This window comes from Lissotriton vulgaris, chromosome 4_1 (assembly GCF_964263255.1).
Source record: "Lissotriton vulgaris chromosome 4_1, aLisVul1.2, whole genome shotgun sequence".
NCBI classification, from domain to species: Eukaryota; Metazoa; Chordata; class Amphibia; order Caudata; family Salamandridae; genus Lissotriton; species Lissotriton vulgaris.
The window spans coordinates 147,690,618-147,718,552 of NC_141691.1; the positions used below are offsets into that span (position 1 = coordinate 147,690,618).

Here is a 27,935-nt window from a genome sequence, read left to right on the forward strand (position 1 = left end):
GAACACATCAACAAGAGACCACAAATCACCTACAGGAGGGGCAAAACACTCAGACTTAAGCTCAGTCCCAGCTACCCGAGATCACAAAACAGATACATGGCTAACACAACAAACTTTGGGCTTCTACAAATGTGGCTCCTGTGGCATCTGCAGATGGGCATCCGAGCGCAAGAGTTTTTTCTGGTCCCGACAGAACTTGTGACATTAGACATAATATAAATTGCAACACAAAATTTGTTGTATATGTACTTAAATGTGTCTGTGACGGCAAATATGTAGGCAGTACAATCAGGACCCTTAGTGAGAGAATAGGAGAGCACATCCAAGCTCTCAAACAACAGGACCCCAGATACGTCATCATAGGCACTCGCATTTGGAATTTTACATTTTGACACAACCAACACCCCGCTATTAATGTCTGGTCTTGATCGTGTACTCACACTGTAGATGTTCGCTCTTTTCAAACCCACTTCACCTTCACTCAATTCTAGATCTCACAACTACGTTTTAAACCTAGCCGGCAACAGACTGTGTACTATAACAGTGACTCACCACCACTTTGCACCAACACCACATTGTGGCAGATAGTCTTTAAGGTTCACGCACAATGTTGTTACCGTGCATGGACTTCACCACAATGAGCTTCATGACGGGCCCTATTAAAACTGCATCCTATCATTCTGGTGCTTCGCTTTAAAAGTCAAGAAATCTTAATTCGCAGCGCACCACTAAATAAACCATCTTTGAAGGCGCTGGCTTGTAATAATTTTGAAAACACATTGTGACACACGCTGTTTTACATGTTTGTTTCCAGCCCTGAAGTAGTCAAGGGTTTCACACCCTATTGATTGGCTATCTCGGGAAGTAACACCATTAAAAATCAACATTCCAAGACAGAACACCTTTGTCTTCATCCCTGATAATGACAACTTATATGTATTGTTTATCCACTCATGTGTGTGCACTGTATTTCTCTGCTGCCGTGGCTTCCTTGCCACAAATGCAGTTCTTTTAAAGCTCTTTGATTTTGTCACAAGGCCAACTATGATAGCTCTAAATACAGCTACATGTCATCTCTCTCCGCCAAATATAATAAAATCTAGGACTCTAGACTCTTGCACTCTTCACCTAGTTAAAGTGCCCTACATTTTTCAGTCACATAATAGAACACTCTCCCTCTTATGCTACATGCAGAAGAATGCTGCTTAACTAAAGTTAGGAAAGTGTTAAAACCCCACCCGTTCACTGCACCAGTCTTGTTATTTCAGTTCAGATCAATCATTTCTGCTTCCTTCAAAGTCCACAAAAATCTAACAGTCTACCCCTAATGTAGGTAGGAATGTACATGGTATGTCTATAGCGAAAACCCAGCCAAAAGGCAGCAGAGCACTGTACATGGTCAAAGGCAAGCTTAAGGGCAGTGAGCATCTGGAGAGGAAGCAGAGTTGTGGATGATGAATGCACAACTGCATTCAACTCTTTCTTAAACTGGAGCAGCATGGGGGCGGTTGTGACGGATATGGAGATGTAGTTCCAGATCCTAGGTGCACAGATGGAAATGGTAGCCGAGGAGGACTATTGCTAGCAACAAAGTAGAAGCAAACCAGCACAAACAGCCTTTCATTACAGAGGACTTGCACAGATGGACAACTTTAGCATTGCCCACAAAAGGAAAACCTCAACATTTAAATCAGTTTCACAGAATATTTTACCAATTGCAATGTTTACCTAACCCGAAGGTAGACCATAAAAGACGATCCCGATGGAGAGAGCAGCAAATTCGGATGGGAACCAAGAGCAAAATAAATAGATACAAAGTCATACAAAAAAGATTGAGACAGGTAACAGACTATCCTTAGAGAGAGAGACAGCAGCAACTTCTAATGGGAACTAAGCGCCAAATACATAGATGCAATGTTATACAAAATGATTATTAAGGCAGGGTTTGAGCCTCCAATACTAAATGATTATTTTGAGGCAGCAGATTCTACTACATGGGCATGTGTCTGCAAGCAGACTTGTCTTTAGAACATGGGTATGGTTAGATTAGAATCATTTCAACCCAACACTGGGCACTCTACAGCCTTTAAATCTGGAAGAAAGAAGTTGACATATTGCTCTAAACTACTAACAAAAATAAACATTTTCTGGCTCGAGATGATGTAAGAAATACTCATTATTGCACTTTTCAGAACAACCTGTCGACCCCACAAATCCAGGTCCTCAAATTCAAAAGGGAAAACAACTAAAAATCTTAAGTTTAAATAAGGGACACAAGTATGCTGTACTGGAGACAGGACTTTTGGAGGCACAAGTATAGCTTGTTATTGCCTATTTTGATATCCTACTTTAACAGCAGTGTCCGATCGAGTTTCTAGTAATGGAACATAGACAAAAAACAAAAAATAAACTTAGATGAAAATAAGAGATGAAAAACTACAACTCTAGTGTGCTTTGGGTGCTGTTCCTAGGACATTCTTAGAAATTACAATAGAATGCTTTTTCTGGCTCGGAAAACTTGCAATTACTTGAGAAGTTTAACATATTCATTATGCAATTGATAATTTTTCATGGTTTTACAGTATGTTGCATAGCTTCACACTGTTTACTAGTATAAAGCTAAATGGGGTAGAAAATGCATAAAATACGCCACTTAGGTCATTTGTGGTATTTCATCTGAAAATTAGTTTTGAATTCCTCAATAAGGAAATTAGGAAAAGCATTACATTTTAAATATTCTCATTAACACAATTTTTTTTGTAGTTACCTTTTCGATTGGTCCTGCGTTTTTTATCTTTGACGTTCTTAGACTTCTTTTTTTTGCCCTTGTCCTTCTCAGACTTGCTTTCTTCTCCAGATTCACCTTCACTCAAGCGTAACTTTTTTCTCAGTAACTTGTGTCTATATCTTGGCTTCTTAGCTAATTCAGAGTCGGAGTCTGAGTCAGAATCAGAATCAGAGGTGAATCCAGCATCTCCCTCAACTGTTAAAAGAGAATAATAAGTCTTCAATGAATCAAAATATTTTAATGAAATTTGTCACCATATATTTATGAATACATTTGATCGCACAGACATGTTCTCAACAAGGAACAATACAAGCCCAATAAAAAAAAAAGAGAAATTTGACCATTGTCTCTCAAGTGTGCTGCCATCCCATGGTCCTCCCGCGTGCCTTCTTCAACCGCCTAACCACTTTGATGGTTAAGTTAGCATGGGCTGGTAAACAGCCGCACGTTAAGTGGCAAATACTAGTTCTACCTTACCATATGGGTGGACTGGGAGCACAAGATTTTTATTTGTATTACAGGGCCGCGCAGAGTGCGCATGCACACTATTCGATAAATGGCTCCCAAGACATCCCACACCTTCGTATAGAATGAGAGGTAGCGTCGCCAATCCCACTCCCTGCATTGCAGTTTCAAGCAGCAGATCGGAGGACGAGCATTTTAGATTCTATTAACGCAACGACGCATGCCTGGCACTACCTACTGCAACTGCAAGCGGGTGCCATACTGTACTCACCATCTGCCCTACTTGATTGGTGCTCATGGCTGCCACCGTGCAGAGAAAGGGGGGTTACTCAAGCACTTGACACTCTAAGCATAAAGACAGTGGGTGAGCTGTTTGAAGGTGGGGTATCCAAAGCCTGAGATGATTTTAACTTAAATGATCCAGCACCTACCATTCTGATGCAATTCAAATTCCATAGAATACAACACGCGCTGCGAGTCATTATAGGGGATGAATACCACAAACCCCCAGAACTATTAGCTTTAACACACATACAAGCTAAATCCCCAAAGCGAATCGTAGCTACCATTTATAACTTATCCATGACATATAGAGTGAACCATTACACCAAGGCTCGTTTGGCATGGCAGCGGGACTTGAATATAGAAATAGCTGACACTATGTGGCCCTACTCCTGTACCAGCAACAAACGTATCTCACTTAACAGAAGGCACAGCCTGGTACACTTTAAATACTTTAATAGGCTACATTACACCCCGGAGAGACTGCACAGAAACAGATTATGGGAAGACATGTGACCACTGCAAAGCACACTTAGCTGATTTCCTCCAGTTGGCCTGGACCTGCCCAAGTGTCTTTGCTTTCTGGGTCTCAGTCTTCAAGGAACTAGAACAAATTACTAAGATAACTCTAGAACTGACCAAACACTGGCATTATTGGACTATTCCAAATTAATACCCAAGGGGGTCGGACGGTTGGTAGGCATGGGACTACTGATGGCCTAAGTAGGGTTGCGATCAACTGGTCTTGTGGACTACTCCCCACGATCACTCATGGAAGAGTGACATGATATATTGTAGCACACAGACGGAACTTTTCAGCAAACTAGGCCTAAAAATTTCTGGGAGCTATACAATATCTATCAATTCACCTCAGCAAGTGATGTTATAAAGAAACCTAATTTACTACAAGTCTAGAACACTCAGATTTACAACAACTTTTAATAACACTGAAGATGTGATTTGTACAACCTCTTGATAGATAGTTATAACATGTTGAATTAGCGGACGATTATACATGGGTGGGGGAGCGCTATTGGGAATGTTTAATTCAAAACCATAAGGACTAGAAGCCTGCATCGTCTTCAATTGATGCCTACTATCTCATATCTGTACAACGAGTGTAAAGTGCAATGTACTCTTGATTTGCTGAGTCTCACAGTTTGTTAGGAAAGCCAAAAAAATAATTTTAAAAAACTAATGTCTGTAACAGATATATTGTTACACCAGTAGTAACTTGTGCATCTGAAAGAGACACATTAGTGATCGATTCCTTACCTCAGAATAGATACCCCAGCAATATCAACCCCAAAGGTAGGTCTGCGAACAAGATTACACCAGAAAAGTCACGGAGAACAGAACGATCAAAGAAGCCGTCCCTCCAGACTTGAGTGTCAAGGAAGTAATGCTTGGTAAACGTGTGCAGCGAGGCCCTTATAGCTGCCTGACAAATGGCCTGCAAGGGAACGCCGCGTCCCAAGGCAGTAGTGGCTGCCGTTGCCCTGGTATAATGGGCACACAGCCCCACAGGAGGCTCCTTCTTGGCCAACGAGTAACATGCTTTGTTCCACAGAACAACCCACTGAGAGATGGTGCGTTTGTGCACGGCCCGACCTTTGTTGGCGCCCACTTAGCCAACAAAGAGCTGGTCATCCACCTGGATCTGTTGTGTGCGCTTCAGACAGAATGAGAGCACACGTTTTGGGTCCAGACGGTGGAGCCTCTCTTCCTCTTTGGAAGGATGCGGAGGCAGAAAGAAGGTGGGCAAAGTAATAGCCTGCCCGATGTGGAAGGGCGTGACAACCTTTGGCAAAAAAGAAGAATGGGTCCTTAAAACCACCTTGTCCAGATGAACAGAAAGGAAAGGAGGTTTAGAAGAAAGAGCCTGGAGCTCAATCACTCTTCTGGCAGAGGTGATAGATACCAGGGAAGCCATCTTTAGAGTGAGAAGACGTAAAGGACAGTTATGAAGGGGCTCAAAGAGAGCGCACATCAGATAGGTCAAGACAATATTTAAGTCCCATTGAGGCATTATGAAAGGCACGGGAGGAAACATGAGTGTAATGCCCTTCAGAAAACGGTTAACAACCGGGTACTTAAAAAGAGAAGTCTGGCCTGGAAGATGTAGAAAGGCGGAGATGGCCAAAAGATAACCTTTGATAGTGCCCAGAGCAGAGCCCTGATGGGCCAACGATAGAAGCAAAAGAATGACCTCAGAAATAGGGGCAGAAAGGGAATCCACAGCCTTTGCTATGCACCATGCCACAAATTTGTACCGTCTTAGTGGAAGGACGCCTGGCTGGCAGACTTGCATCACAGACTTCGGGAAGAAGATCGAAAGCTGGCAACTGTTGCCGCTCAATCTCCAAACGTGGAGGTGGAGGCTGGACAGGTTTGAGTGGAGGACCATTCCCTGCTGCTGCGACAGAAGATCCTCCTGAAGAGGCAGTCCAATCGGGGGATCGATCGCCATGCTGAGTAGCTCGGGATATCTTTGTGCCCAATCCGGAGCCACAAGGATGACTTGGGCCCGGTCGCGACGAATCTTCTTCAGCACTCTGGGCAGTAGTGGTATGGGCGAAAAGGCGTACAACAGACAGCTACTCCACTCACGACGAAAAGAGTAGCCGAGCGAGTGTCGCTTTGGAAATTCCAACGCGCAGAACTGATGACATTGCACGTTCTCTTCGGTGGCGAATAGATCTAACCAAGGTTCTCCCCAATGCTGAGTTCAGACGCCATTCATGATCCATCATGCACCGGCGGCGGAGTTTGTCCGCCCTGGAGTTCAGAGAACCTGCCAGGTGTTGAACCACCAAGGTAATGCCCTGATGTTCCAACCATGTCCAGAGGCACAGAACTTCCTGACATAGGGTCCACGAATCCACCCGCCCTGTTTGTTGCAATACCATATGGCGGTGGTGTTATCCATGAACACCTGCACTGCACTTCCCCAGACAGAGGGAAGGAATGCCTTCAGTACAAGTCGGATCGCCCAAAGCTCCATAAGATTGATATGGGGCCGGGACTCCGCCCGAGACCAGAGATCTCGGATCTCCGCCTCTCCCAAGTGGCCGCCCCATCCCAGGAGGGACTCATCCATCACCACTGTGTGATACGGTTGGGGAAGGGAGATGGATCTGACATTGACCCAATCGCGATTCGTGAGACACCACTGCAATTGTGGTGCAGTGCCCTCAGATATCTGGAGGTGATCGATAGGTTGCCCTGATGCTGTGCCCACTGGAACTTTAGGTCCCACTGCAAAGACTGCATATGCCATCTGGTATGCTGCACTAGCAGGATGCAGGAAGTCATCAGGCCCAGGAGCCGGAGGGTCATCCTGACTGAAACCCGGGAGGGAGGCTGAAAGATCGGAATCCTAGATAGATTAACCCGAAACTGCCTCTAATCCAGAACTGCTCCGATGAAGGGGAGCTTCTGAGAGGGACTCAGATGCAACTTCGGTACGTTGATGGAGAACCCCAGCAAATGTAGGAGGTCAGCCATAGTCTGGAGGTGGTAGACTGCCTGGGGGGGAGCCCGCCTTCAACAACCAGTCGTCGAGATAGGAGAAGACTGAAACCCCTGAGCTGCGCAGATGAGCGACGACCACCGCCATCACTTTCGTGAACACCTGAGGGGCACTGGTAAGGCCGAAGGGGAGCACAGCAAACTGAAAATGTTCCTGGCCTATCATGAACCGCAGGTAACACAGGTGGGCCGGCAGGACGGGGATGTGAAAATATGCGTCCTGCAAGTCCAACGCTACCATCCAGTCTCCAGGGTCGAGGGCAGCCAAGACCTGAGCCAGAGTCAACATCTTGAACTTCTCCTTCCAGAGGAAGCAATTGACTTTCCTGAGGTCCAAGATGGGGCGCAGGCCCCCTTTCTCCTTCTTGGGGACCAGAAAGTAGTGCGAATAATAACCACATCCTACTTCTGGCCCAGGAACGCGCTTGACGGCCCTCTTGGCCAAGAGGGCCACAACTTCCTGTTGGAGAAGCGCAAAGTGATCCCCTGACATGCGGTTGAACTGAGGTGACATGGCTGGGGGGGCAGACTCGAAGGGGAGGGAGTAGCCCCTTCAGACGATTTGCAGCATCCACCTGTCTGAAGTGACAGAACGCCAGTGGGGGTGGTGATGTTGAATCTTGCCGCCCACCGGCGTGGGGTCCACCCCCAAGCTTAGACTAGGAAAGCCTTGAGGCGGATGCTGCGGGAGGTGGACTGACCTGCACGCTTGCCCCCTGTGTCGCAACGGCGGCCACCACGCCCACGGCCGAGCTGAGGTTGGTTTGGCGCAGGCTTCTGGCTGAACGAACGTGTAGAGCGCCCCTTTCGTGGCCAAGAAAGCAACGAAAGGTAGACCTGGCCAGTCGTGGGGTGGAGAGACCCAAGGACTTGGCCCTAGCCCGAGAGTCCTCGAAACGCTCCAGCGCACTTGTCTGCCTTATCGCCAAACAGACTAGTTCCATCAAAAGGCATGTCCATGAGGAACTGTTGACATCCCCTGAAAACCCCGTGGACCGCTGTAGGAAAGTGGCTCTATATATACTGGACCAAAGTACGGTACAGTGTGTATGGAGTCCCCAGAGATTTGGCAGAGGCTAAAGTTAGATATAACCTTACTCTCTAAAGTGGACGAGCAGTAAGGCAGTATCAGAGGACAGTGTAAAGCATTTGTTGTACACAATCAGTCAGCAAATGGTCTCACACACTCAAGAACTGAACTCTAGGCCAATTGTTGTGTATCAAAAGATATAGTTGTTTTATTTTAGAACCAACAAGGTATTAAAATATACTTTCTCAGAATGGATTACTTTAGTTAAATACTTTTCAAATAGGCAATGGACTCTTTGAATACAATAGTTACAGTTTGTTGCAATAGGCACACAATTTCAAACAATGCAACATTGAGTTCAATGGGAATTTTCAGTTAAATGCAATTAGTTACTTTGTAGATTACTTTTCTAACCACAGGACTGGATCCTAGATTTAGTCCCAGGACATGAGCTGTAAAAAGTTAAGTAAAAGCGTTTTGGTTACAGTAGTGATTTTTAAGGAATAATATTGTATTTTAAAAATTGACACTTAGAAACTTTTTCAGCTGAAATTACCAATGTTATCCTATGGAAGGAAATTAAATTTGCAGGTAAAGTAAGATCACGTTACTTTTATAACCCAGTGCTGTACTCCTAGGTTCAGCAATGAGGCCCCTATCTAAAACAGGTAAGTAATGACGTTTTTATCGTTGGCACGATTTTTAGAGAATATTTGTAAGTTTTAAAAATCGACACTTAGAAACCTTTTCAGCAAAAAGAGGCAATGATATCCTATGGAAGGAAATTCAAGTTACTGGTAAGTACGGTTAGAATTACTTTTCAGGGTCAGTATGGGGGCTCAAAGATGCAGCACTGAGGTCTCTCCTGATAACAGGTGAGTAAATCTGAATTTGTAGTCCAGGGGATTTTAGATGAATATTTTAAACTCCACACTTAGAAGAATTTCCAAGTGAAACCAGTCAATGTTAGCCTACGGAAGAAAAGTGAGTTATCGGCTTTTAGGTAAGTACTCGACTGGCAGAGTTAAGGTTCTGGGCATAGACTCAGGGGTCTCCCAGGGTCAGGTTGGTACAGTTGCTACACCCTCAGCGGCACAGGGGCAGCCGGGTGCAGAGGTAGTTAGGCCCAATGTTATCCAATGGTAGGCAGGGGGCCTTCGGTTGGTGGCTGCTGGCTAGCAGGCCACGTGACTGTGGGAGCTGGGCTCCTGGTTACTTGCTCAGGGCAAATGGTGAAGAAGGGTAGGACAAAGGTTGCACTGCCAGGGGCACTCGGGCGGCTGGGTGCAGGGTGATTTTGAGCTGTCGGGCGCTCAATGTTATTCAATGGAGATCTTGAAAAGGGAACAAAGGCTGCAGGCTCGGGAACGGAGGATCTTATTGAGCGACCAACACTTCGAGGGGTATGTTGGGATCTTGGAGGGTAGGTAGGCAACCCGGAGGTGGGCACAAGGGGCCGGGGGACCCTGGGTGCAGGGGTGTCTTTTCGCGTTGGGAAATCTTACGCTCTGCTGGTCGCGGTTGAGGGGGTCCCTGGTTCTGAGGCTGCAGGCGTCATCAGGATCGTCGAGGAGTGTCCTTGGGCACTGGATTCCAGGTCAGAATTGCTAGGGGGCGTCCTCAGGGTCTTTGTCCACTCAGGCACAGGCCGGGCTCGGCGGGTGCAGAGTGGGCTGGATTCGCGGTTCCTGGCTGGCACCAGGGGTATTGTTGTTTAAGCTGAACCACTGCTTGTGGGAGTCCCAGTCTCTAAGAGGGTCAAGACAGGCAGGTCCTCCGAGTTTCTCGAGGTTGCTGTCCTCAGAAGACACCGGGATTTAGCAGGAGCAGGTTCAAGCATCAACAGGCCTGTAGGGCTGGGGCCAAGTCAGTTGGTGTTGTCTTCTTGTTAGCAGCTGCACAGCAGGTCTTCTTCTTGGTCTTCTTTCTTGTTTCGAAATCGAGATCAGAAGGAAGGTAGGTTCAGGGAGCCCCTAAATACTAAATTTAGGGGTGTTACAGGTAGGGTTAGGGCAGGGACCAATAGTTCCCTGTCTTGGGGTGGATACACCCCCTAAACTGCTACTCTCCTGTGGGAGGTGGGCAGGAGCCTAGCTGTGAGTGGGTAGGGCTCCCCATCCTCAAGATGGGGAGCCGTGCTTCACCTTGCCTCTCCCACCTGAGGGGTGGAGTTGGCACAGGCTGGCACATCCCCTTTCCTGACGAAGGGTTTCCCGTCGGTCTTCCCGCCAGAGTAGGGGTCAGAACTGGTGGGGGCCAGTTGCTGAATACAGCAAGTGACCTGGAGAAGCTCACAAAAGCGGCATGCCTTTGAAGCTTCCCCTGCCCATCCTGGGGGAGGACGCCTAGCACCTCGACCAGGAAGTGCATGGTTGCAGGCCCAGGAGAGGGGGGGGGCTCTCCACCCAGGGGTCCAGCAACATGTCTGCTGTGTGGCAGCCTCTAAGACAATATGTGGATTGTAGGTTAGGTTTCAGGGGGCATCTCTAAGATTCCCTCTGTAGTGCATTTTACATTAAATCCCACACTGGCATCAGTGTGGATTTAATGTGCTGAGAAGTTTGGTATCAAACTGGTCAGTCTTCAGTGTAGCCATTATGGTGCTGTGGAGTTAGTAATGATAACCTCCCAGCACCAAATACTCTTAATGGCATCACTGCACTTACAGTGCCCAGGAATGGCCCTGGGTACTGTAGGGGCACAGGGCTCATGCACCTGTGGCCACACCACTAGAATAGGGCACCCCGCAAGAGGGGTGACTGATGTATGCCAGGGCAGTGGGTTTGTGGGCATGGCACACAGGGATACTTTTAAAAACTGCTTTTAACTTTGTATTGCACTTTGGCACTTTGGGATCACGGAGCGGATCTAGCGCTCACGTGACCCCACACACCGGCGTCCTGCGCCGCTGGCCACGCCCACCGCTAGGCCACGCCCCCTTCCCGCCCTACATAAGAGCCGAGTCACGAGCGCTCTGTTGGGTTAACTCCTGAGGCGAAAAGCCGGGAGTAGACGCTGTTCGAATTTATAAAGACTTGCTTACTTTTAAAAACTGCTTTTAACTTTGTATTGCACTTTGGCACTTTGGGATCACGGAGCGGATCTAGCGCTCACGTGACCCCACACACCGGCGTCCTGCGCCGCTGGCCACGCCCACCGCTAGGCCACGCCCCCTTCCCGCCCTACATAAGAGCTGAGTCACAAGCGCTCTGTTGGGTTAACTCCTGAGGCGAAAAGCCGGGAGTAGACGCTGTTGTTCGAATTTATAAAGACTTGCTTACTTTTAAAAACTGCTTTTAACTTTGTATTGCACTTTGGCACTTTGGGATCACGGAGCGGATCTAGCGCTCACGTGACCCCACACACCGGCGTCCTGCGCCGCTGGCCACGCCCACCGCTAGGCCACGCCCCCTTCCCGCCCTACATAAGAGCCGAGCCACGAGCGCTCTGTTGGGTTAACTCCTGAGGCGAAAAGCCGGGAGTAGACGCTGTTGTTCGAATTTATAAAGACTTGCTTACTTTTAAAAACTGCTTTTAACTTTGTATTGCACTTTGGCACTTTGGGATCACGGAGCGGATCTAGCGCTCACGTGACCCCACACACCGGCGTCCTGCGCCGCTGGCCACGCCCCCTTCCCGCCCTACATAAGAGCCGAGTCACGAGCGCTCTGTTGGGTTAACTCCTGAGGCGAAAAGCCGGGAGTAGACGCTGTTGTTCGAATTTATAAAGACTTGCTTACTTTTAAAAACTGCTTTTAACTTTGTATTGCACTTTGGCACTTTGGGATCACGGAGCGGATCTAGCGCTCACGTGACCCCACACACCGGCGTCCTGCGCCGCTGGCCACGCCCACCGCTAGGCCACGCCCCTTCCCGCCCTACATAAGAGCCGAGTCACGAGCGCTCTGTTGGGTTAACTCCTGAGGCGAAAAGCCGGGAGTAGACGCTGTTGTTCGAATTTATAAAGACTTGCTTACTTTTAAAAACTGCTTTTAACTTTGTATTGCACTTTGGCACTTTGGGATCACGGAGCGGATCTAGCGCTCACGTGACCCCACACACCGGCGTCCTGCGCCGCTGGCCACGCCCACCGCTAGGCCCCGCCCCCTTCCCGCCCTACATAAGAGCCGGGTCACGAGCGCTCTGTTGGGTTAACTCCTGAGGCGAAAAGCCGGGAGTAGACGCTGTTGTTCGAATTTATAAAGACTTGCTTACTTTTAAAAACTGCTTTTAACTTTGTATTGCACTTTGGCACTTTGGGATCACGGAGCGGATCTAGCGCTCACGTGACCCCACACACCGGCGTCCTGCGCCGCTGGCCACGCCCACCGCTAGGCCACGCCCCTTCCCGCCCTACATAAGAGCCGAGTCACGAGCGCTCTGTTGGGTTAACTCCTGAGGCGAAAAGCCGGGAGTAGACGCTGTTGTTCGAATTTATAAAGACTTGCTTACTTTTAAAAACTGCTTTTAACTTTGTATTGCACTTTGGCACTTTGGGATCACGGAGCGGATCTAGCGCTCACGTGACCCCACACACCGGCGTCCTGCGCCGCTGGCCACGCCCACCGCTAGGCCCCGCCCCCTTCCCGCCCTACATAAGAGCCGGGTCACGAGCGCTCTGTTGGGTTAACTCCTGAGGCGAAAAGCCGGGAGTAGACGCTGTTCGAATTTATAAAGACTTGCTTACTTTTAAAAACTGCTTTTAACTTTGTATTGCACTTTGGCACTTTGGGATCACGGAGCGGATCTAGCGCTCACGTGACCCCACACACCGGCGTCCTGCGCCGCTGGCCACGCCCACCGCTAGGCCACGCCCCCTTCCCGCCCATGAGGCCCCCTATATCAATGTGCATCTACAGAACGCGCAGCGGACGAGCGCAGCGGGAGCCCCGTTTGCGCGCCGAAGGCGCGCCTAAGGCAAGCCCGTCTGCGCCCGTCCGCGGCCGGACGGGGCTAGGGGCACGACTCTATGCCAATTCTATCTCTTACTCCTCGGAAGAACTTACTACCCTCCAAGGCCATTGGCCACTCTCAGACTCTGTCCGGAGTCACATCCTTTCACTAGGGCTCGAACCCTCTTCTACTCCTACCCTGCTGTTCCTTCCGTCCGCCCTTCCCCCACAACGCCCTCTCCCACCCGACCCACTCCCTCCTATCCCCTCTCTATCTATTCTCTTACTGAATACCAGGTCAGCGGTCAAGCACCATCATGAGCTCTTTGTCTTGCTCGATTCTGAGAAGCCTGACCTACTGCTCCTGACCGAAACCTGGTTCTGCGACTCTTCCCTTCCTGTTCTCTTGGCTACCCTCCCCCCTTCCTACGTGGCCTTACGCGCCAATCGTTCGGCAGGTAGGGTTGGCGGTAGAGTGGCGATGATCGCTCGGTCGGAACTAAATTTTCAAACCATTCCCTCTCCCCCCATCCCTTCCACCGAATTCCTTACAGTTCGCTCCCTCGCCTTTCCCCCCCCCCATTACCTGTCTCCTAATGTACCGTCCTCCCCAGTCCTTGCCTCTGTTCTTGCCGGCTTTCCAAGATCTATTGGCCAACATGGTGGTCAACTACGCATCGTCCTGGTACTTGGGGATTTCAATTACTGGCCCTCGGACACATCTGAGTGCACAGCCTCAGAAGAATTTACTGAGTCCCTCACATCTTTAAATTTTATGTCGCACATCTCTGTCCCCACTCACTCTCATGGTCACATACTTGACCAGGTCTGGTCCCTTAATCTCTCAGTTTCCCCGGTGTCGGTTTCCCCCTGCCCTTGGTCCGATCACGCCCTTATTTCTTTCTCCATCTCTCTCTACCAGGTACCCAAAGTCCCCCACGCCAAAAATACCTGGGCGCGGAATTGGAACAGAGTCGACTTTCCCACCCTGACGTCTCACCTGACGAACTCTTCCCCGTCCCTTTCCGGTCTTTCGTCCGACTCTCAAGCCAACATTATTAACACCTGGCTGGCTAGAGGTTGCGACTCAGTGGCTCCCCTGCGTCGCATTTCCGTTCGGCGACCCAAGAAATCTAATAGGTGGTTTAATGACCACCTAAAAGAACTAAAATTGGCCACCCGACAAGCAGAAAGGCACTGGAGGAAAAATTACTGTCCTTCACTAAAAACTCTCTATCTGTCATCACTCACCGACTACAAGACCGCAATCCTCGCCGCCAAATCCTCTTACTTCTCAACAAAAATAATGTCTGCCGAAAATAAATCTAGGGAGATCTTCGGCATAGTGCAGGACTTGGCTTACTCCGATAGAGCCTCACCTCAGATCCCCCCATCTCAGCCCCTTTGCAACCAACTAAATACCTACTTTCTCGACAAGATCACTACCATCAAGGCCAACATCCCCCCCCCCCCCTCGTCTGCCTTTATTGACCCTTCTCCTCCTGCTATTCAAAACCTTCTCACCTCCATCCCTCCCCTCACTGAAGAGGCATTTCTGGAGATACTCCCCAGAGTGAAATCAGGTTCTCCGGCAGATATCTGTCCGGCGCGAATCCTCCAACAAATTTACTCCTCTTGTCCTGAACCCCCTATTGCCTTCCTTAACAGCTCCCTAGCGCAGGGAGTAGTGACCCCTACGCTCAAATCAGCCACCATAGTGCCTATTCTAAAGAAGCCTGGCGCTGACCCATCCATCTCAGCCAACTACCGCCCCTTTTCCCTGCTGCCCTACCTGGGCAAGGTGCTGGAGCGCCATGTCACCGCAGTTCTCAGCACCCACGTAGAGGCTAATGGGGGACTGGCTTCCCGCCAGGCAGGCTTTCGACAGAGGTACTCAACAGAATCAGTCGTGGTATCAGTCCTGGACAACCTCAGGAAGGGTAAGGATCATAAACACCAGGCGCTGGTTCTCCTCGACCTCTCCGCCGCATTTGACACGGTTGACCATACCATCCTATTGTCCCGTGTCAAGGCGGCTGGAATCGAGGGATCCGCCCTGGTGTGGCTTTCCTCCTTCCTGAGGGACCGCACCCAGGCGGTCCGGCTAGGAGACTTCACAACCACCCCACTCCCCGTCACGTGCGGTGTCCCCCAGGGCTCTTCCTTGTCTCCCCTACTATTTAATCTTTACATCTTTCCCCTCATCTTCGCTCTTCAGCAGCTGGAGGTCACCGTGTATAACTACGCGGATGACCTCCAGCTCATCTTTGATCTATCCTCTTCCCCCCTCTCTGTCTCCAGTTTTCAGCACACTATGACATTCATCAGGGACAGGATGAACCACAACAATCTCAAGTTGAACCCGGACAAGACCGAGTTGGTTCTTACCGGTGGTTTTTCCAGTCCCTGGAACTCCCTCTTCTGGCCCCAAACCCTCGGTCCCGCCCCCACCCCTTCAACCACGGTGAAAACACTGGGGGTTAAAATGAATAATCAGCTCACCCTTCACTCTCAAATCAGCTCTGTAGTTTCTTCCTGCTTCCTTACCCTCCGAACTATCCGCACTGTCTCCCGTTTCTTCACCCCCCAGGCACTCAAAATTATCATGGCCGCGCTCGTGATATCACGGCTGGACTATGCCAACGCCGTTTATAATGGCATACCAGCATACAGCCTAAGGAGGCTACAGTTGGTTCAAAACCAAGCTGCCCGGCTGGTTTTTGGTCTCCCACGCTTTCACCACTCCACACCCCTCCTCAGGGAGCTTCATTGGCTACCTGTTAAGGAACGTTCTCTGTTCAAAACCGCCTGTATGGTTTTCCAGGCCTGTCAAGGCACCGCCCCTGCCTTCATTTCTTCACTTATAAAAGAATACGTTCCCCCAAGAGAACTTCGATCCTCCACCAAGTCCATTCTTCAAATCCCACGCTTCAGGCGCAAAAAGTGGGGTGGGTCCAATTTTTCCACCTTGGCCCCCACTTTCTGGAACTCCCTCCCTGACCACCTTCGTGCTTCCACCCATTATGTATCCTTCCGCAAGGAATTGAAAACGTTTCTTTTTAAACAGGCTTTCCCTGCGTAACCCTCTCTCTTCCCGGCTCTATTACCGGTTCTCACTTTTGTCTCTGTAGCCAATACCCTCCACTAGCGCCAAGAAACCGACAGGTGCACGCCGCGCTTTACAAATGTTTTAAATTAGAAATTAAATTAGATGTGTGCCATGTCGACTGTTTAGGGCTGCACCAGGACACCCAGCCTGCAAAGGCAGTGTGTGTGTGTCAGGGTTCAGGGCCCCTAACGGTGGCACAATAAGTGATGTGGCGCTTAGGGGTCTTCTCTGGTCCCAATCCCTGGGTACCAACGGTACCATATATAAAGGGCTGACATGTGGCCAGAGATGCCAACTGGGTTTTAGCTCCAATACAGTTTTAGGGAATGAACACAGGCCCTGGGCATCTGAATGGCAGGAGCCATGGGCACACTCAGTCAAAGCACATCAGCAATTCAGCAAAAAGTGGGGCCATACCATGCAAGAAAGATGGCACTTTCTTACAACCGCAGCCAGGCGTGGCAACTTAGGGTCACCGTCGTGGAGATCGCCCCACCGAAACAATCTGCAGGATACAGCCCACACTGGTAGGCGAACTTTGCGGTGTCCTTCCCCTCTGCAACAGATTGGGTAAGTACATCACAAACCTCCTCGTGCACTGGGGCAGTTTCTGCGCCACCGTGTCCCACACAGCGTGACAGTAGTGGCCCAAGAGGCATGCAGTGTTGACTGACCGCAGCCCCAAGCTGGCAGAGGAAAATAATTTCTTGCCAAACTGCTCCAGCTTCTTTTATTCCTTATCCGGCAGGGCGGTAGGGAATGTGCTTTGGGAAGTGGAGGCCTGGATGACCAGGCTCTCCGGAGTCGGACGGTTCGTTAAAATGGCAGGGTCACCTAGTGCCGGGCGATGACGCCTGGCCACGTTCTTATCCAGAGGAACCCCTGTGGATGGTCTACACCAGGTGCCCATCAAAACATCCGTCAAAGCCTCATTGAACGGAAGCTGAGGTTCCATAGAACTTGCCGCCGGCTGAAGTACTTCAGTAAGGAGGTTTGTTTTGAGAGTGACAGTAGGCAGATCAGGGTCAGGGGGCCTCAGCTGCTCTACGGAGCACCACAGTATATGTGGCGCCCTCCTCCACGACAGCGGGAAAAGACAGAAAACCAGGTTCAGAAGAGAGGTCAAGGCCACCGCCATCCTCAGACTCTTCAGCATACTCCTGCTCCGGCTCGCATTGCCGTGCAAGAGGGTCCTCAGACCCCTCCCAGTCGCCCCCCTCCTCCACTGCCCGTGGCACAGGCTGCAGTGGCACGGGAGGAACAGGGGAATATAAATGGTCCAACGGCGCCGGGAACCCCAATTAGGGTCCCAAACAGGAGCAAAATTGTCCGGAAATCCAGGCAAGGGTGGAGGTGGGACGAACGGGACCCATTGCGGCGCTGGAAACAGAACAGCAGGGGCACCCGAGCCGCAAGAGGAGAACCCTGCGGCGCCGGGGCCGGAGGCAGAGGACCTTGCGGAGCTGGGGCCAGAGGCGCAGGCGGCAAGCAAGGGCCCTCAACTGGGACCGCGGGGCGCGAAGGCGCACTAGTGGTAGCCCTAGGCCTGAAAAGGCGGTCCATGGCGGCAAGAAATTCTTGCACCTGGGCCAGAGTTGGCGACAGACCCGGAAAGGTGGGTAGGTCGCAGGACTCTCAGGCTCCAACGGAGCCGTGGGGGAAGAACCCCTAGCCCCCTCGTCCGCAACCACAGACCGACGGGGGGACGTCTGAGAGCGGAAACACTTCTTTGACTTTTTCTTGTGACGTCTCTTACCCAATTTCGAGGGTTAAAACTTCGACTCAGAGGAGCAATGATGACAGTTCTGTGGTTGGTCCCTTGAGCGATCCCTGGACCTTGAACGGTGCCGAGACGACTGCCGGGCCTCCAGCAGCTATCGGGACCGCTCCCGCAAAGCCTTCTGAGCCATGGCCAGACAGTCGGAACATGACCGGGAGTCATGGTCGCGCTCCTGACAGTAGGGGGGGGTGGGGGGAGAAGGAGAGAGAGAGAGAGAGAGAGAGAGAGAGAGAGAGAGAGAGAGAGAGAGAGAGAGAGAGAGAGAGAGAGAGAGAGAGAGAGAGAGAGCTGTAGATCCGCATACGCCCACTCGCCTCCACGGATACCTCTATGTGTTGCAGTATTATCTTACTTAGATACATGGACATCTTTCTGTTTCTAACTAACCCTTCATGGCAAAACAATCTAAGGATGGAGTCGATGCCCATGCTCTCTACTAACCAGAGGAGGAGTCACCTATCTCTTGACTATAAAGACTTCTACGATAAAGCAAACATCCGAGCCCAACACCAGATGGCGATCTATGCAAAAGTATGCGGATCTACAGCTCTACATGCCAAAAACAGATACATACTGGTAAGTAGCATTTTTCTTTCCTCCTTAGGATACCATTGACTGTTTTTCTATGAAAAGTTTCTACGGGTGGAGTTGGAAAATCTAAGAAATCATTTAAAACTAACTAAATAACCGAAATGCTTTTAATTACCTGTTTACAGAAAATGTCCCAGTACAGTATCCAGGTATACTTCACTGTGTAAGAAATCATGAGTCGGATTTTGCCGACTTTATTAAAGAGTCTGGGAAGATAAAAACGCAAAATCCGACTCATGATGGACTGTTTATATAGACCGTCTTCCTCCAATGTGCCAAATGAGAAAGAGGCGTGTGTTGGTTGGGAGTACAGGTGGTGCGTGCATTGGGCAGCACGTCAAAGTTCTATTTTTTATGCCCGGGGTTTTAATGTCATCAAGCGAGTCACTTTCGCTTGGACCTCTAACACATAATGCTACCCAGAGTTTGCAACAGACCTGGGGAGTGCGAGTTCATTGGGGCCTCGTGTGCTGGATACAGATTAAACGATAGAGCGAACTACATTTCCCAGAGGTATCTGACGTCGCAGGCATCTGACGTGCCATACGCGACGCACACACAAAGGAAACCAGTAGAAAATGCTGCCCTGCTCACCGCGTAGGTACCTCCCACGACAGCCCAGAGGGACGTCCGGAGTACCGATGGACAGGTGAGTGCGAGAAGCAGCATATGCATAAACCGTGTTTCTTGTTGTTATCTATGGTCTTTGTTCCGCTCGCGCTTGAGCCATTAGTCACTAGCGACCATTTTTTATGTAAAAACAGCATACTACCCTGACTATGTTTGTAGTGCAGACGCTGGTACAACATACGTGATTCATGTTCCGTGGCTCGCTCGCCTTAGGGCTTTCAGTTAATAGCGAGAATCTTCCACGGAGAAGCCGTAGTAATGCACCGCTGTCCTAAAACGTACACCCCAGCAAATTTGTCGGCACATACATGGGGTTGAACGGCTTTGGCTAGACGCTTGCAGATCGAATTTATTAAACCATAATTGTTTACAATAAGAGTGGAGTGAAAATGACAACCTCTCATTTGATTTTGGAGGGTAAGAAGGAGAGGGTGCTACATAATCCAGCACAAAACTCTTGTTGGTCCCTCCAATTCTACCAGTCAGATGTTAGAATTATATTATCAGCCTTAGAAGCAGTCTTGAACAAATATAGCGAAATGCCAACTTACCACGCTATATATTTGAGCTAATTGATAGTCCTGACATAAGAAGTGAGTCAGGCTGAGTCACTAAGCACAAGGATTGAGCACTCTGGTCTTATCAATAATAACCATACTTTTCCTAACGTGTTCATCCCTGAACGTTCTATTCAACATGGGAGGAGATGCTTGTTTGGAATGGACACAATTGGAAATACTCGAGAATATACGAATTACTAAGTTTTACCTCTGACAGCTGTGTGATGTTAGTAACGATATGTTTGTGTGTCATAACTCTCTCTCTCTATCTACATTTGTCCTTTAGAGCGGTGCTCCGTTTACTTGCACTGTAGCCAGGTGAGGTGGAGCTTTTCTCTCCTACCACTTAGGTAAGTGAGCAAACACACGTGATGTACTGTAGGCCTATATGATTATCCATCGATTGAAGATATACATATACTGGCTGTCAACAAGATGACTGTTTTTAAGGTAATCTAAAAACAGTGATCTAACCATGACTATTTGTTACGTGTTTTTCTTTCTATGTATGTGTCTTTTTGGGTGTTCCCGGGATTGCTTTGGCATTCCTTTGAACCATGAAGTCAGGAGAAGGATGATCTAACTAATATCCAGGTGAAATTTTACCTTTTTATATTGTTAGTAGCAGTAGCGTTAATGGTCCTGAAGAAGCAGCAGGATACCTGTTGGATCCAGTCAGTCTGCAGAAACATGTCGACCTTCCACTCTTCTTAGTGGTTATTTGTTTATGTCACTTTGCACTTTTTATTAATTTGGGATTGAAGGAGTGCATATTAAAGTTTCTTTTCCCCTTTCTACCCAATTTTACCATTGTCCGTATCCCACTTGTTCACTCACTTTTTCTCACATTTATTGCACTGCTTTACAGTCACCATCGGACACCCCCATATGATACTTAAATCACTGGGTCCCACAGGCTAGATTAGGCTTTCCCATCTGCCAGTCTGTTGTGGGAATACTACTCTACCTTCATGGTGTGAAGGATCGAAGATGATGAAGGGCGGACTCGGACGGTAACTGATGGGAATCTTTTCATATAGAAGGGATACCCTAAGCGTGACTTTATTAGCACACATTATTAGTTGAGCCTCTCCTTTACATATACATAGTTAGTTGCCCTTTTTGACTTCCTGCTACTCTTTGTTGGTTTAACGGTCCATGTGGCTGCCTTACAGATATCTTCAAGAGGAATATTTCCTAGGAAAGCCATGGATGCCCCCATTTTTCTTGTGGAGTGTGCTCTTGGGGGGACGGTTTAAGTGTGCGTTTTGCCTTTTGATAGCATATTTGACTGCATTTAACTATCCATCTGGCTATTCCTGATTTTGAAATAGGATTCCCTTTGTGTTGTGGTGCAAAAGCAAAAACAGTTGTTTTGTTTTCCTAGAGGATTTAGTTCTGTCCAAATAATAAAGTAGAGCTCTCTTTACATCTAATGTGTGCAGGGCGCTCTCAGCTACTGACTGTGGATTTTGAAAGAACATTGGCAGTTCTATTGATTGGTTGATATGGAAATTGGATACAACCTTAGGCATGAACTTAGGGTTTGTTTTAAGAACCACCTTGTTGGCATGTACCTGCATGAAAGGTTCTTGAATTGTTAGTGCTTGTAATTTGCTAACTCTTCTGAGTGAGGTGATGGCAACCAAGAATGCAACCTTCCACGTTAAGAATTGTAGTTCGCATGAATGTAAAGGTTCGAAAGGAGGGCCCATGACTCTGGTAAGCACTATATTTAGATTCCAGACTGCGGAAGGGGGGTACCTTGGAGGAATCACCCTTTTTAAACCCTCCATGAAGGCTTTGATTGCTGGTACTCTAAACAGTGAAAGGTGTTGCCTGTTTTGAAGGTATGCTGCTATAGCAGCGAGGTGTAGTCGTATTGAAGAGTATGCTAAGTTACATCTTTGTAGATGCAGCAGGTAACATATAATGTTTTGTATTGAAGCATCTAAAGGGTTGATTTTATTATTGTTGCAGTAAATAACAAATCTCTTCCATTTAGCTGCATAGCACGCTCGTGTGGTTGGTCTTCTTGCCTCCCTAATGATGTTCATGCAATCTGGGGGCAAGTTAAGGTATCCAAACTGTAAGACCTCAGGAGCCAGATCGCTAGGTTCATCTGATTGGGATCTGGGTGTCTGATTTCTCCATGGTTCTGAGATAGAAGATGAGGTGCAAGGCACAGTCTTTGATGAGGAACTACTGAGAGTTCTAGGAACGCTGTGTACCACGGTTGTCTCGCCCATTTGGGAGCAACTAGGATTAGTGTGAGGGAGTGTTGCCGCAGTTTGCGTGCCACCAGCGGGATCAGCGGTGCTGGGGGAAAAGCGTACGCAAATCTGCCTGACCAGTTCATCCATTTCGTATTGCCCTGTGACAATGGATGTGGGATTCTGGCGGCAAAGTACTGGCATTTTGAGTTTTCTTTTGTGGCGAACAGGTCTATTTCTCGGCGACCCCAGTCCTTGAAGAATGGCTGGAGAACCTGGGGGGTGAATCTCCCATTCGTGTAGTTGTTGGCTGTGCCTGCTGAGCAGGTCGGCAACTTTATTGTCCTTCCCTGGAAGGTGTTCTGCTAGGAGAAAAATGTTTTTTGGAATAGCCCAGTTCCATATGCTTTGTGCTAGATGGGACAGCTGTGGAGAGTGCGTTCCTCCCTGTTTCTGGATATAGTACATCGCGGTCATGTTGTCCGTCCGGATGAACACCGTCTTGCTGTACAAGTATTTCTGAAATGCTTTTAGGGTTAGGAATATTGCTAGCAATTCCAGTTGGTTGATACGCAGCTTTTTCTGTTTGTATGTCCAGAGCCATTGTACTATGTATTGAAGGAGATGGGCTCCGCAGTCTGTCAGTGATGCGTCCGCTGTTAGTACTAGTTGTGGAACCGGCTCTTGGAACAGTCGCCCCTTGGAAAGGTTTTGTGGGTTCCACCACTGCAGAGAGTTGTGAGTGAGACTGTTTACCAACACTAGGTCTTTTAGTTGTCCTTGAGCCTGGTTCCATTGCCGTGCTAGGCATTCCTGTAATGGGCGCATTTGAAGTGTGGAATGGGGGACAATGAATATGCAGGAGGCCATCATGCCTTTGAGCTGAATGAAGACTTGCGCTGGCAGAGAGTGTTTTGGCAGGAATTTGCGAATGAGTGTTTGCATACTGGCTATCCTTGCTGAGTTTAAATATGCCTTTGCCACCGAGGTGTCTATGGTGGCTCCCAGGTACTGCTGTTTGTGGGACAGTTGCAGATGTGATTTTGCGTAGTTGATTGAAAAGCCTAGGCTGAGTAGCAACTAGATTGTTTGAGACGTGTGTGCTACGCACTGTTGGTACGATTTTGCCTGTATCAGCCAATCGTCCAGATAAGGGTACACATGGACGTGTTGCCTTCTGAGATGTGCTGCCACTGTTGCTAAGCATTTTGTAAACACTCTTGGAGCCATGGTAACCCCGAAGGGCAAAACCCTGAATTGGTAGTTGACCTTCTATTGTGAACCTGAGGTATTTTTGTGGGCTGGGTATTTGAAAATACGCATCTTTGAGGTCTAGTGTTGCTGAGAAATCTCCTTGTTGTAGCAACGCGAGCACTTGTTGTAGTGTGATCATATGAAAGTGCTCCGATAGTATGTATTGATTTAGGGGTCTGATGTCCAATATTGGTCTGAGGGAACCATCCTTCTTGGGAATGAGGTAGTACAGAGAGTACACTCCTGTCCCTTACAGATGGAAAGGGACCTGCTCTATGGCCCCCTTCTCTAGCATGCAGTTCACCTCTTGTTGTAGCAGGGTGATGTGTTTCCTGGACATTGGACGATGTTTGGGTGTTATGTTTGGTGGTGTGGAAGTCAGTTCTAGGCAATAGCCAGACTGGATAAATCCTGTCTGTGATAATTGCGTTCCAGACAGGCAGGAACTGTTGAAGTCTGCCTCCGACCGGTGTTAGGTGGTCTGGAGGTAGCGTAATGAAGTCACTGTTTTGTGGCCGTGGAGGCTCTGGTGTTATTGCCTCCACGTCCTCTTTCCTTATTGTTGTTTCCCCTGTAACCTCCTCAGTTTGTGTTCTTGTTGAAGGAACCTTGTGTGTTACTTTTGTATGAGGCAGATGTTTGTGAGGTATTTCCTAGTGTAGTTGCTCTGTAAGAGGAGCGACAAAAGGAGCCTCTATGTTGCTGAAATTGCAATGACCCCATTGATTTTGCGGTCTATGTGTCCGTTTTCATTTTATCCAAAATGGTGTCGACAGCAGGACCAAATAGAAAATCCTGATTGACAAGCTAGTTAAGAATGGTGGACTGCACCTCATTTTTAAAACCAGAAATACGCAGCCATGCATGTCTGTGTAGTAGGACGCTAGTGTTGATTGACCTAGCTACAGTGTCTGCTGCGTCAAGCGCGCATTTGATAGAGGCGTTTGTTATGCATTTTCCTTCTTGTTTAAGATCCTCGGCTTGTGCTTTGAAAGGCTCAGGTAGGTGTTGCATTCGGCTTTCTAGCTGATCGTAATGCGCCCTGTCGTAACGAGCCAGTAGGGCTTGTGTATCAGCAATCCTCCATGAGTTGGAGGTTTGTGCTGCTACCCTTTTGCCTGATGCCTCTAGTATTTTTGACTCCTTGTCGGGGGAAGGTGCTTCCCACGTCGTTTGGGAGTTGGCTCTTTTTCGTGCGTTAGCCACTACCAGGGAGTCTAGTGGTAACTGCCCTCTGATTTAAGTGGGGTCTGTAGGAGCTGCCTTACACTTTTTTTCTATTCTGGGGTTGATTACCCGTGCCCTGGCTGTATCCTTAAATATGTCAGATGCATGTTTGAGAACTCCCTTTAACATGGGAAGTGTTTTGACACTTTTTTCTGATGTAGGGAAGGTGTCAAACAAGAAGTCTTCCTCAACAGGGTTCTTATGCATATCTACATTGTGGAATTGTGCTGCCCTGTCTAGGAGTTGGTTGAAGACCACGGTGTCATCAGTAGGTGACGGCTTAGTAGGATAAGAGGGTATATCAGGGATGTGGCTCATCCCCCATGTTACCTTCATTGTCCCCGTGGTGAGAAGGAGAATAAGGAGAGTAGGGAATAAAAGGTGTAGTAGGCATGATAGACTGAAAAGGAATGAAGGGTCTAGAGGGAGAAGTCCCAAAGTCCTTTTTCTTTAATGGAATAGGGGTCTGAGGTTCAAAGTCCAAAGGCCTCTTTTTTCTATGCAGGATGGTAACTTTACCAGTCTCTGGATTAATGTATATATTTGCCTGGTCGTCAGAGGGATCTGGGTGGAAGAGTTCTTCCTCTACAGTCCTGGGTTGAGTGTTAGACTTTGGTTTTTCGACGACTTTTGGCTTAGTAACGGATTTTTTCGGTTTGGGCCTTTTTTGGGTCGACCGGAACTTTCGGTTCAACACGTTTCTTGTTCTCCATAGGTTTTTTAGGAGGAGTGTCCTTTTCAGAGTTGATGTATTTTTTTTAATCGACTGGTGACTTTGGCTTTTTTGGATGAGTGTCTTTTTCCGAGTCAATGGTATTTTTTGGATTGACCGGTGTTTTTGGAGCCGGTGTCTTTGGGTCGACACGTTTTTCCGACCTTGGCGCGGGTTTCGGTACGGCACCTTTTACCGGGTCGACGGATGTTGGAACAGTAGGCTTGTTCGGGTCGGGAACCTTTTTTGGCTCGGCGCCTTTTGGTTGTGTGCCTTTGTTCTGTTCGACTACCTTTTTGGGGTCGACAGTCTTTTTTGGCTCGACGCTCTTTAGCTGTACGGCTTTTTTCGGGTCGACGATTTTCTTTGGCTCTGGAACCTTCTTTGGGACGATGCTACTGGGCCCTGGGGTCTCAGAAGGTTTCGGTTACAATTTCGGAGCCGAGCCGGATGGCGGGGCTTGCAAAACTTTATGATCTTGGCTAAGGCCTTTTTGGCGATGCCTTGACTGGAGCCTTTGCTAAGTGGGGTAGTTGGTGTCGGGGGCAGGGTACTCACGATTTGCCCCAGTGGGATGTCGTCATCGGAGTCCGAGTAGTCCTCGACGGTGACGATTTCTAGGTCCGAGTTTGGAGCTTCCTGTAGATCCTGGTCATCATCGAAAATGTTGTCCAGTTCCCGTGCCTGTCGCTGCATTTCTTGCCTAGCGGCCCGTCTGTTTCAAATAGATTTCTTCTATCGAAACTGGGCGCAGGCTGGACAGGTTTCTTCCCTATGGTCTGGGGAAAGGCACTTGTTACATACTGAGTGCTTATCAGTATGTGGTAACTTGGAGTGGCATTGTGGGCAACTTTTAAACAGGCTTCTTTCCATCGACGGTCGACTCACGTGGCGTCGAAAAGGCCCAACAGCCCGCGTCGACGACCGATTTGAGATGGAAGGCTGGATCGAGTAGAGAGGTACCGAGCGTGAACAATACCGTTGAATCGAAGGCCTTTTGGCCTTTAGAAAAGTTTTGTTTTTGATTCCAAAGTTGGAGTATAGGAGATAGCATCCGAACCCAATGGGGGAAAAAAACAATCTGAGGATGGAGAAGATGCCCATGCACACTGTAGTCCAAGGGAGGAGTCACCTATCTCGTGATACTTCGAAGACTTTTCCAAGACAATAAAGTGCAATCATCTGGACCCAACACTAGGCGGCGATATATGCACAAGATATGAATTCAGCAGCCCACATGCCTCGAACAGGTAAGTTGTGATGTTGGGGGTTGGTCAGGCACAATCTGTTGGGCCACCCAAGACTGTGGGGTATCTGGTGCAGGGGGGCCTTTAAGAGTCAGATCTTCTTACCAGCTCCTGGTCGCGGTTGGGTGGGGGAACCTTACGGTTTGAGGCTGCAGGCTTCAGCTGGAGACTTGAGGCAGGTCAGTGGTCGTCGGATCTCGGGTCAGGATCCCCGGGGAGACCTCCTCAGGCTGTTTGCCCACTCGAACTTGGGCCGTGGGTGTCAGGTGCAGAGTGATAAAGACTTGCGGATCCTTGCGGAGCTGGAGTCTTCACAGGAGACAAAGTCTTTGAGATTGAAGGCAGGCAGGTACTCCAGGTATCTCGAGGTTGCTGGCTGTAGGACACACCGAGATTTCGCTGGAGCAGGTGCGAGGTGGGGGACAGGCTGGTAGGGCTGGGGCAAAGTCAGTGGGCATCCTCCTCATGTTAGCTTTGGCAAGGCTGTTAGGTCTTTCTTTTTTTGTTCTGGTTTCTTATCTGCCTTCTTGTTTCAGGGCTGCCCCCTAAATACTGTATTTAGGGGGCGTTTTAGGGGTCTCGAGGTCAGTAGACCTTAGGGTGACTACAACCTTGATGTGCTTATCCCGAGTGGGGGTGTGAGCACAATCCCTAATCCTAATTGGGGAGTGCCTGCCATCTACAAGACGGTGGGCACTGAAGAGTGGACTTCACCTCGCCTCCCTCACCTGTGGGGTGGAGTTGGCAGAGGTGGGCACACCTTCTGGGCTGGCTAAGTTCCAATATATACCTAAAAGCAAATACTAGCGAGTAAATTCAGCAGGTTTTTTTCTTGATTGTTTACAAGGAAATGAAATGTCGCAGTCTGATCAATGGTGATTTCCAGGGATTCTTGAAAACTGAATCCAATTGTGCTTGGTTGTGTTTCGTACTGTATAAGGGCGAGTTATACTATGGAGCAGCGAGCAAGGTTAAGGTAGATTACTGGGTGTTTACTGGTGGATTATATTGGAAGAGGCCCAGTGGATCTTTCCATAAATAATGTGAGGCATTATGTGGATGGATGCATCTGCATAAAGTTACTGCTGTTCATTCCATTCTCCTGGCGTGCATAGAGGTCCATTATTTAACTGCATGTGCCTGTGATGTTTCAAGACTTCTTTGTCCCTTATGTGGTTTTATCGCATTCCACACTGGTTAATAAGTGTATTATTGAGGTGGTGTAGGCTTAGCTTACTATATCACTTGGAGCTATGTTGGGTGCTGTGCTTGGAAGGTGCTATTGGGCATGATACAAAACACCACAGTTATGCAGATGTCACACACAGTAAAAGCACCACACGCTGAACGGCAGGAGGCTATAGCACGAAATGTGCTGACCCAGAATGAACTTATTGCATGTATTCGGTGCAGCAAGGCGCGAGCGAAGCGGGCGGCTGCGAGGCATTAAGCAGGACCAATTGGTTGTCTGTCCTTACGCCCACTACTTTCAAATGTCACTAGCCACCACTGTTCCCAAGTAAGTACCATCACATTTAGCCACAGCCAGAGAATTGTTTAAACCCTTTGATACATCAGCTCCCTTCTCCAGCGAGTCAGTATTGATAGTAGGTGAATTACCAAA

General features: G+C 48.6%; 1 protein-coding gene across 1 annotated transcript in view; it reads right to left on the minus strand.

Moving 5' to 3' along the window:
* ATRX (ATRX chromatin remodeler) overlaps positions 1-27,935 on the minus strand; it is a 1,771,102-nt gene that overhangs the window by 1,156,771 nt on the left and 586,396 nt on the right. The window contains exon 12 of the mRNA XM_086918408.1: positions 2,768-2,983. Within this exon, the coding sequence (XP_086774534.1) occupies positions 2,768-2,983 (216 nt within the window). The remainder of the gene's footprint in view (positions 1-2,767; positions 2,984-27,935) is intronic.